The sequence below is a fragment of the Ptychodera flava genome (genome assembly GCF_041260155.1).
Source record: "Ptychodera flava strain L36383 chromosome 3 unlocalized genomic scaffold, AS_Pfla_20210202 Scaffold_25__1_contigs__length_14229661_pilon, whole genome shotgun sequence".
Classification (NCBI taxonomy): Eukaryota; Metazoa; Hemichordata; class Enteropneusta; family Ptychoderidae; genus Ptychodera; species Ptychodera flava.
In genome coordinates, this window is record NW_027248279.1 from 5,559,318 (window position 1) to 5,570,283 (window position 10,966).

The 10,966-nt window shown below is 37.9% G+C and overlaps 1 protein-coding gene and 1 long non-coding RNA gene across 2 annotated transcripts; one reads left to right on the forward strand and one right to left on the reverse strand.

Annotated features, from left to right (window-relative positions):
• Positions 1-2,583: 2,583 nt before the first annotated feature.
• On the reverse strand, positions 2,584-5,107 carry LOC139125352 (uncharacterized). Its single transcript, XR_011550205.1, has 2 exons — positions 4,971-5,107; positions 2,584-3,876 (listed from the first exon to the last, which is right to left on the reverse strand). It is a non-coding gene; the product is annotated as an uncharacterized lncRNA (long non-coding RNA).
• Positions 5,108-6,799: 1,692 nt separating this feature from the next.
• On the forward strand, positions 6,800-10,707 carry LOC139125522 (carbohydrate sulfotransferase 1-like). The gene is made up of 3 exons (XM_070691588.1): positions 6,800-6,965; positions 7,837-7,961; positions 8,451-10,707. The coding sequence occupies exons 2-3, from the start codon at positions 7,883-7,885 to the stop codon at positions 9,512-9,514; spliced, it is 1,143 nt and encodes a 380-aa protein (XP_070547689.1). The 5' UTR covers positions 6,800-6,965; positions 7,837-7,882; the 3' UTR covers positions 9,515-10,707.
• The last annotated feature ends 259 nt before the right edge of the window (positions 10,708-10,966 follow it).

Sequence of the window (10,966 nt, forward strand, 5' to 3'; positions counted from 1 at the left end):
AGAAAGAAATTATCTTTTGCAGCATTTTGCTTTTCACAGTTTTTTGACATTAACTGACCTGAAATTCACCAAAGATAGTCTTCCATATTGAATAAATCTGCTTTATATTACGTCGGTTTCGAGTTGTCAGAAACGCATGAATTTTTAACATCGGTCGCATGGGGGCGCTCGAGATTTTGCAAAAGTGAGGGCTAAATTTTAGTCATGGAGGGAGTCGCAACATCACGCGTAAGACGTCCGCAAAATGAACATAAAGAGCTAGCTACGAGAATTTTTAAAAGCAAGCAAGATTCCCCTTTCCAAAGCTAAAAAGCTGAGTTGGTAGAGCTGCTGAGAAATCGATTGACCTTGGATTAGAAACTATAAAACATGTGAAAGAGGCTCCCCACCTACTATCCAAAATGTTTTTTTTTGTGTCGAGTTTGTGTTTGATTCGTTTTGAATATGTGTTCCTACATCCTTATCCGATTGTTTCTGTTAATAAAAATGTTTGTTTCATTTCGGATATTTGTGGGAAGTTTGGATTTGTGTGTACGGTAATGTTCGTGTGGGGAAAGCTTATGGCGAGACGCAGCCAGGCCTATGGTGTGACAAAGTTTCTGCCCCTTTGATGCTTGCGTTTCGAAACCCGAGTGTGGTTTCTCATCAGTCGCAGTGTAGATTCTTTCCTGTTTGTGTTTGTGAAAATTTATTTTAATGCATTTTAATGATCTTGCTCTTCGAGTAGCGAGGCAAGTTCCCGTTTTACATGCGTTGGCAAGACGCCGACATCGAGACTGTTGCCGTTTCGTTTAGTATTACAAGAATCATCGCCCTCGAATAATGTCGAATAATGTCGCTCACGCTTATGTTTTGGCGACGTGTCCGTCGAATTCGGCAGAAATCACACGAAACGAGCGATTTTGAAGCAAATTGAGTACCAGGTATGAATTTTTGAGAATGATAGGGAACGATCGACGGTTACATGATAGATGAACTTGCTACTTTTCACGGTAAAATCGAACGTCGAAGAAGACATGGTGGCATAATCCCTTTATATAGGAAATATAGTCATTTGGTTTCCTGACATACTTTTCTCAGGCATATGTACACACGTCTATGGGGCGCATAGTCTGAGAGCGGAATAGATTACAAACATGTGGAAACTGTTAGGTACCCAACTATTAAGTTCACGTCGTATCATCCTTATCCATTTCGACCTCAGGCGTTTCTCTTTCTTAACATCAGGGAAACGGTGGAAGGTCATGCTATTCATCCATGGTATTTGTCGAGTTTGCCGGCTTTGCAGTAAAAGTTTGGCATAGTCAAACTCTCACGGTGACAACAGAGCAGATGAAAATAGACTAAACTTAGGTTAGGAATACGGAGTCTGTGTTATCGCAATGTACGCAGACCAGAGTCCTGCAGAAAGTAGCCCTCACTTCCGGTCAAAGGAAGAGCGCCCCTAGTGGCGAAAGCTCAAAATCCTTGAATTACCGCATGGTCTTATGGTAACTCGAAACCGACGTTTCGGGTGGTTTCGGGTGTCTGTCATAGACATATCCCTAGGATAATGTCAAACTGCAATATGGCTTGAAATTACAAGAGTCTGCCAACAATGATTAAAAGGTGAAAGTTGCTCTTGCTGTTCTTGTTCATGTAAAATATGATGATTCTATTAAACTGTTCAGTGTTCAATTGTCAACAAACCAAATACAAAGACTTTAAAGAGACATTGTTATGAGGAAAAGCGCTGGAGTTGATGTAAGTTACAGTTTCCATCAGAAATATGATGATGTAATAGAATGGTTACAGTAGGATTGTACTTGACATTCACCAAGTCATGTATCAACGTTATTTTAATTTCATGTTTGATTTTATCACAGTCACTCTGCCCCAAAGTAACCGTGGTGTTATGAAGGCAATTTACTGAAAGATGGCAGTTAGTTTCATTAAGCTTCTCTAGCCTTTGATGGTTTTGTCACCTTTTTTGTTTTAATTGTCAGAGGTTTTTTTGTCTGCTGCCTGAAGCATGTTGAGATTCACAGTATTCGTCTTGTCGTCTCAGACTGTAGACTGCGTTGTTGTTGACAAGTGACTTACTGCATGTGTGGGAATCGAGATACAAATAATATAACATTGCATTGTATACATATAGACACTGTGTTGCGATGTCAAACAATTGTCTTTCAACAAGAATTTGCGATGGACATATACAACAAAAATTGTGATATAATCCTGCAATGTTACATTGACTTGCCCTTTAAAGCGCTATCCAAAACGATCAGGACATAGGTCTGAAGTTACTTGATTGTTTCACATATTATTAGTACATCAACGTGGAGCATTCACATCAGCCTCTTTATCAAGTGGTCATGAAAACAGAGGCGTGATCAGACAGCTTGTAGACTGTCTTGAACTTTCTTCAACTGTCTGTAATTGATTCTTTGCCAGGATTTTCTGAGACACTGACAGGTACAAATTATGCAGGAAAGGAGGCCATATTCCTTGAAAGTTGTAGCATGAAATCTATTTCATGAAAATTGTCTAATTTTTTTTCGCAAAATGCAAAGATACCCATTGGAATAAAACAAGAAGAGCAAGTTGTGGTTTTCTGATGCCCTTTTTCAGCAGGGGATTTTATTAAATAGAGAAAGTTATTTTTTTTATTTCAATTGGAAACTAATGTTTTAATAAACTAATGGTGTATCTGTACATATCCATCATCCCGTGTCAAATTTTTGTTACCATGGAGATAAGCCCTTCGTACCTCCTTGCATTAACCTAATACTTTTCCATCCACCAAAATATTGTCTTCAATAGAAATCTCAATGCTAAGTAACTTTGTTTCAGGAGAAATAGTTTGTTCCCTTTGTATGTTTCACAAGTGTCCAGGGACATAAGCTGTAACTTGTGGCAAGTTTTTCAGTATTCTGCTTCTGTATATCAACTACCGTGTCTGATCCTAATCCGTTTGTCATGCTGAAATTTGGAGTATTCTTATTTTTCAACACAGCTTGTAAGCTTATGTGTGTAGTGATCATTGTTTATTGTTTACAAATGAATTCTAGTCCGGACTTGAATACAGGCATTAAATTACAGTTTAGGGATTCAGTGGAGAAAGTGTAGGGAAACCACAAAACGAAAGTTTTGAAAAAATAGCCAAATACAGCTTATGGAGCTTTAAAACATGAAAACATAGCTTCAATACTTAGCGGTGTGTATGTTTTACAGGATAGCAAACTGATGATCCAATCATGGATGTAAGAAAATGACATCCATGATCCAATCTAGACTGAAATCGAACTCTCTTTCAACACCGTGTTTCGCTTTAATTATCACTCTGGGTACAAAAGGTAACCGCTGAAGTTTGTGTACTTGACATTTGAACCGAACAGACACGACCCGCCGGTCATGGTAACCATGACAACGTCGTTCTTTTTCAACTTTATTATTCTTGTTCCGCTGCCGGTGGAATATTTTTCGCTGTGCGTGTAGGCGCTGACGTCATACTTCATGTCTTTCAGTGATTGGTCGCTTATCGTGATGACGTTAGTGCTGCTCGGACAGTCACCCATCTTCATGATGTTCAAATTAAAAATATAAACACCTGGAATTTCACACTTAAAGAGGCTTCTCTTCGTGTCCCAGTGTTCTCCGATATTTATAGAAACTTCGTCAAATATCAGACGCGTCTGTTTGTCAGTTTGTAAGATGTGTTGATCTAGCGATACGTAGAAGGCCGATTGCACAGTTTCTGGTTTCGCATACCTGTTGCACGTGACGTCACAGGTACCTGTACCAGCGTCGGTGTCTGCCACGCCGATGTGCAGAGTCACTAGAAAACACAGAAGGGTGGCCATTGATGAAGTCTTCTTAATCGCCATAGCAACCAGTCTGAAGTAAATGAAAATTGACGTGAGAAGGGAGACTATTTAACCCTTTGAGCGGAAAAGTCAATGGTTCTACTCCGGAATAAAAAGGACGCGATGCGTACGCCATTCTACATACATCAGTACGCCCAAATAATCACGTGATGCCGGTACAAACAAACCCACATGTGTACTGAACGCGTAGGAAATACACGTACGTCTGTGCGCGTTTGCGCACATGGCTTTGTTTGTACCGTGGCCGATTCGAATTCCGGGTTTGGCCTATTTTTGTTGCATTTATACCTTATTTATACCTCAGTCAATTTTTTACAGAATTTTGCCCAAATTTTGATAAACAACTTTAGCAAATAAAATGTGATGTCCATTTGATCCAAAATTATCAAAAAAAATACTGAAAATACATAAATTTTGGCAAAATGTTGCACTAAAATTTTGATGGGAAAAATTGCAGCACTCAAACGGTATCAAACACTATACATCATAGCGTTTCACGGCCAGTCACCTCAGTTAGGTCATTTGACTAATGATAATATCTTCATGCCAAAGGTCTCTGAACTCACAACACAACTAAATTATTGGTTATATACGCCAATAGAAACGCTTTCTGTCGGATTCTTGAACGGATATTCTGTATTCTAACATAGATTTTACGAAAATCACTTTAAAGAGGGTGTGCAAGATTGCAATTTTGACAAGATTCTTGATCTTTAGTCTGGTTGATGGTAGAAGTAAGAGAAACGTCTGCCATATGGTATGAGCAAATCGGAATTTGATGATCATGTTTTAGCTTGGAAACAAAGAATGTTATTTTGCAAACAAAAAGAAATTTTTCGGCTCCTGTAATTTTTTCAATACCTTTTACTCAAAAGTCGTGTATGTTTTGTTCGCGTGGAACACGTGAAAATGTTTGGCCACTGTCCGATCGTTGACGGTGCATTTTTGGAATCAGCGTGTGTGAGGCTTGAACATTTTCTTTTTCATAAGAATAAAAAAGTTCGCTCCCGCAAATATTGACCCCTTTGCCCACAGATTTAGCATAACGATTCAATAACTGTGAATACAGCCATCATGCGTCTCTATCAAGTCATAAACACTTACCGTCCGCAACAAACCGGTCCTGGATCCTAGAACGGTGCTTGCCTATGACTGACTCCACGTGTCGGATGTGTCTTTACAAAAAAACTGTCCTTTGCTCGTCACTGACTCCCTCCACGTGTCTGTACGAAGTGTGTGGGAGAACTAGATATCGTAAATTGCCGTTAACAGATGACGACTTTATTCAAGATGGATTGTCAATAATTCTTATCGTAATGTTTATCTATTCGTGCGCTCACTTCTTATCTCCAAGCATCAATGTTTGAAATGTGAACCATGACATGACAAAGGAATGCTACGAAACATTGCGTTTTTATGATCGATGTTGTAGAGTACTTAGCATTTAAATATGCAAGCAAATATTCATTCCAACCAAAATGTTATCTCTCGGATGGAGTTCACATTAATTTGCCGAAATATTTACACATTCTGATTGACACAAAAACAACGATTTAAAATCTACATTCGTTGCTATGCTTTATCGAATTCGACAAAACATTAATACCACAAAATCAGTCTCGAATAGGTTTACATGGCAATCACACGTGTTGGTGACCTTGCTTTAATGTATTTGAAGTAAGATTTAGTGTTATTACACGATCAATGTTAAAAGTCTGACTTTTGATAAAAATTACTAATTGCTGCTGTATAAGTGAAGAGAGAGAAAACTAAAATAATTTCGCTTCTCGCTACTGTCGCCTCACAGGAGTCCGCAAAAATATATTTTCTTCGACATCAATGAGAAATATATATTATGATATTATATTATAGATTTTCCACAAGGTATACCCGTAGACAGTAGACAATTCTACAGTCTATGGTATACCACATGTATTATTTTAAAGCATCCTTGTACTCACAGGGTAGGCCTACTGGAATTATTCTGGTGTGTCGGGTTTCTGTAATTAAAGATAATTAATATGCCACAAAAAGTGAGCTTAAACACAAAGTCAACGGTCATGAATACTGATAGTATCACGTGTTCCATGAAATCAACCAATCGGATTAATGTTTTTTTCAAGATAACCACGCTTTACCGTGGGAAATGGTGGCGCTTTTTCCGCATGTCTTTCTCATTCGCAATCTTTGAGTCGCGGTGACCTGAACATCGGCCGCAAATAAACTTTGGTTTGTATGATAATGATGCTGCCATCCATCGATAGTTGCACTGTATATTTAGTTAAATGGAGTTTTACCACCCTGATGGCAGTATACCGTAACATCATATGGATGCTATCCCCAGCATAAACTGTGATTAAGCTAGTCTGCAGGCTATAGGTCATACAACGCATCGCTCAGAAATACGTTTGTCTAAAACTTGAAATGATCTTGCGTCAATTAAGAAACATTGATAACGGATAGCAATAATGTTTTTGTTTATTTGTTTGTTTGTTTTTCTTCTTGCAACTACAATACGTATGCCCTGGAATATTGGAGCTTTTTTGTTTTGTGGATATTTTTTAAGGTTTTGATGACCGAGGGATATATACTTACTTTGGCGCAATCTCGCCTTCGCTTCGGTTTAACCATGTACCTCCATGGTTTAACGTTTTGGCAAACATTTGCAGCTCTTGGAATTTCCGCCGAATATTCGTTTTCGACTTCCAAGAACTGCAACTGCGCAGGATTTAATTAGTTTACGTAGATAGTGTTAATTTACATGAATATTTTACACAAAAATTATTCTTTTCTGTTCAAATTTTCACTTTAGCAATTACGGTGTGAAGACCAGCGCTTTTGTGAGATATACCACATATCAGCCTCCGAACCCCATATCAAAATGGAATAGTCCTCTTCAGGTTACGTAATCATTCCCTTTCTTTTCCCTTTCATACCTTTCCATTCCATTGTTTTCCTTCTGCATGTCGTCCTTTGTAAGCAAGCAACTGTGTAGAGTGGAGAATCGAGCACCATTTCTATGGAATGTGGTGAACAGAGGCGAGCATAAAGCATTAAATGTCTTGGCCAGTACAGTGTTGAGTACACTTAATGACACAGGTAAGAGAATTTTAGTGAGGCTATGAAGGTAGATCGCTTTCTCTTTTACCATCAAGGAAAGACGTAGTCAACTGTTTTATGGAGCTGGAAAGCTCCGTGGCTATTTATACATGTTTTGTCACAAGGGAACAAAAGAGAGCCAAGCAAACGTGCAGCTCTCAGCCATTTAGGCGAAGGTCATTTTCGTGAAAAGCTGTATGAGCTTACAGTTGTGACATCATGTATATCGTGCTTCATATCTTTATACCTACCAGTAGTTGCAGCTCATAGAATGCTACCTATTAGCCCTGCGTACAGGTCTGTGTGTTCCCGGCGTATAACGCCGGGAACACGCAGACCTGTACGCAGGGCTAGCTACCTATATGATATGAGTATGTATGTATGTATGTATGTATGTATGTATGTATGTATGTATGTATGTATGTATGTATGTATGTATGTATGTATGTATGTATGTATGTATGTGTGTGTGTGTGTGTGTGTGTGTGTGTGTACGTACGTACGTACGTACGTATGTATGTATTTATGTACGTACGTACGTACGTATGAGTGCATGCCCTGAATGCATACCGCGTACCTTTTAGAATATGTTTAATATCCTGCGTTGCCAACCATATACGGACAAATCTTAAACTGTTAGATACTTTTCTTTTGTTATTTGGACTGTTTACTCACCTGTTCGTGTAGTCACATGATATTGGTAATCATATAAAGGAGGAACTGATAAATTTCTTCGTGAAAAATAATTTTTTAACATAAGCGGTATAAGGCAGACGTGGTATTTTGGTGGCAGCAAGCAGGCACTATGTGTTTGGATTCATAATTGTAAGATTAACCATCTTCTTCTCTCTCTTTTTTTCTCTATTATCAGACACAAAATTAAAATGTCGGCTGGTCTTTGAGTAAAGGTTGACGTCATGGTTCGGATGACGTCACTTCGTGTCATAATTTTATCACTGCTTTTGGGTGTCACAATGTTTACATGTAAGATACGAGGTGAGTTTCAGTGATTCAATGATGTTGTAGCATGAGTGCATGGCTTCTAAACCTACACCAACTCCAAGTCACGTGACTTTTCTCGGCAGCAGCTACTGATTGGCTCCAGCAAGGTTCACAAATCCGAAGGCATCGCGTTCAGTCTACGATCTAAACAACAGCCTACCACTAACGCGGCAGCCTTCTGAAGTTTATTCATTTAACTTACTTCGTTTTGATGTTTATATGGCAACGGACTTAGAGCAACTATAATCTAAACTAAGGACTTAGAGCAAGTATATTCTAAACTAAATGTATACGAGTAGTAACGATGGCATGACAGTAAAATTATGATCCTCGGAATTTGCGAGATCTTACATTCAAGGTTTCGCAAAAATCTGTTTTCTTTGGAGTCATATAACATGAACGGACCAAATGTCAAAATAGCAGTTGTTCATAAGTGGCATGACCTCCATTCATTTTAACACAAAATGTAAATATTTCTTGCAGAGCTTTTAATAAACCCTGTAGCTAACACGCACCAAGCACCAATGGAGATGTGTTCTGACATCGACATCCGATCGTTGAAGATTGGAACCATGGCAAGCAAAAACAATTCGGTCCATGTCATCATCTTTGCCAGTAAACGGACCGGTTCATCTTTTGTCGGGGAACTCTTCAATCAGAATAAAGAATTCTTCTACATGTTTGAACCGATAGAAGTTTACACACACGCCGTCATGGAGGGGAGATTGTCCAACTATCTCTTCGACAGCAAGTCCATCGACACCCTTCATTCTATCTTTACCTGTGACTTTCACGAACTTCCCGAGGAATGGCAACTCAATGTACAAACCAACTGTAATTTCGGTAAAGCGTTTTCTGTAACAGAGGTGTGCAAAGACAGACGGACAACCAACAAATTCACTAAAAGAAAGCGCCAAATTAGAAAAACTCTGACAGAAGTCTGTAAAAGTCGTCGACACATTGCTGTTAAGATCATTCGAATATATGATATTAATTTGTTGAGGTCTCTGTTGGTTGATTCCAAATTAAACGTAAAGATTGTTCACCTCGTTCGCGACCCAAGGGCGGTGTTCAATTCCAGGAACACGTTAAACATGATTAACAAGGATTTCATCCGAAGAGGAAGTGAAGACGAAATTTTGCAGTACTGCAGAGACTTGGAGAAAAATGTGCTGGTTGTACAAAATTCCCCGGATGTATTTCGTTATAGGTACACAATACTCCGGTACGAGGATGTTGCAAAATACACTATTCAAGAAATGCAAAAGGTGTATAAATTTTTAGACTTGAACGAGGATGATGACATTGTCAGTGGTTTATCAGGTGACGTGTCTCTGGGAAAATCACCAAAATTTTCCACAAGGAAGAATTCGAAATATGTAGTTGATGATTGGAGGAAACAAATAACAATTGATGATGCATTTACAGTCCAGAGAAAGTGTTCACACGCCATGCAATTACTAGGATATCTAAACGTGACAGATTATGATCAACTACGTGACCTTGATTTAGAACTAACCGTCAATTTCGATGAAATTCATTTGTAGATTGTATCACTTCATTGTCAATGTATGTAAACACCCGCCTCTCTCTCTCTCTCTCTCTCTCTCTCTCTCTCTCTCTCTCTCTCTCTCTCTCTCTCTCTCTCTCTCTCTCTCTCTCTCTCTCTCTCTCTCTCTCTCTCTCTCTCTCAAAGTTGCTCGTACTACATAACATTAACATATTATGTTAGAAATCAAAATAGGACTACAAAAACTATTTCTTGCATTTTGTAAATCTTACAATAGTGATTCAGTAAAAAGCACATTTAGTTGTGAAGTTACTCGATTGTTATTTTAATATGTTGTCGTTCGTCAGTAAAACAACTTCATCGACATCTTGAGAGAGAAATACAAGTTCTTTCATGAACTTTTCTGTTGTTTTTACATAAGTATTAATATTTGAACCCCATTTATTTCTTGAGAGAATGTCGGCTAAGATAGTTTGCGTGATGCACGTGGTCTATTGTATTGATCGTCTTCTTAATTGTAAATTCCAAAGCTGTCAAAAGCAAGAACAATGAACAGAGAATCTCAATATTTGAAAAAGTCTTAGACAGTCTAAGCAGAGTACAGTTATTGATGATTTAATATCACAAATATAATATTCAAATTTGCGTCAGTCACTTATTCCATGGTACAAGCTCATTTACCTGTTTACAAAGGAAACAGGTAAAAAACATTCACGAACAAAAAAACACAAACTATAAAATTACAAAAAAAGACATTTAAAATGAATGCACATAGAATCTTTAAAAAATTTCGGCAAGAATAGTATGCTTCACGCTATTTCCAATATACAAAGACAATGTGTAGTTTATGCCTGATGAATGAAAGATTTGCTAGTTTTTATATTAAAATATCAAAATCGAACATCATTGTTAACATTTTCAATGGTAGAACGTCCGATATAAAAGACAAGCTTATCAATGCCTGGACAAAAGGAGTCGTAGTTTCTGTGGGAATCTTTGATACAAACACTGTTGACTGATATATGCAAGGTAGGAAACAAGGTATACAACTCTGTAAGGGAGAAAAGTACATTATATGCGAAGAAAACCGTTATAGCTACAAATTCGAAAGTCTCTATGAATGGCAGCACAAAAGAAAAAAACGATATGTTATCATTTAATTGTCAAAAATATGAAAATATTTCATAGGAAGAACAACAAATAAACATTTTCCTTTAAACTGGCCCAGGACATTTTGTCTAAAATGTGATACAGAAAACGTACAAAATATTGATTCTTGTTAAAATAGACGACTGTCCTCAACGATAGTTCATTAAGAAAGTCTTTAATTTTGTCGAAATGCATCGAGTCTGATCGTAAAATATACAAAGACTCGAAAAAGTTTCTTTGCCGAGAACATTCTGCGGCTAGTTATTGTGACCGTCAAATAAAAACCGCAAATTGAGAATCTTGTGATAGCGCCCTCTTTTAAACGAAAGTAAACTCTACA

Coding starts and splice junctions, on each gene's coding strand:
- LOC139125522 (XM_070691588.1), top strand. CDS start 7,883: ATGGTTCGGATGACGTCACTTCGTGTCATAATTTTATCACTGCTTTTG. Junction 7,962..8,450: donor GTTTACATGTAAGATACGAG/GTGAGTTTCAGT, acceptor TATTTCTTGCAG/AGCTTTTAATAAACCCTGTA.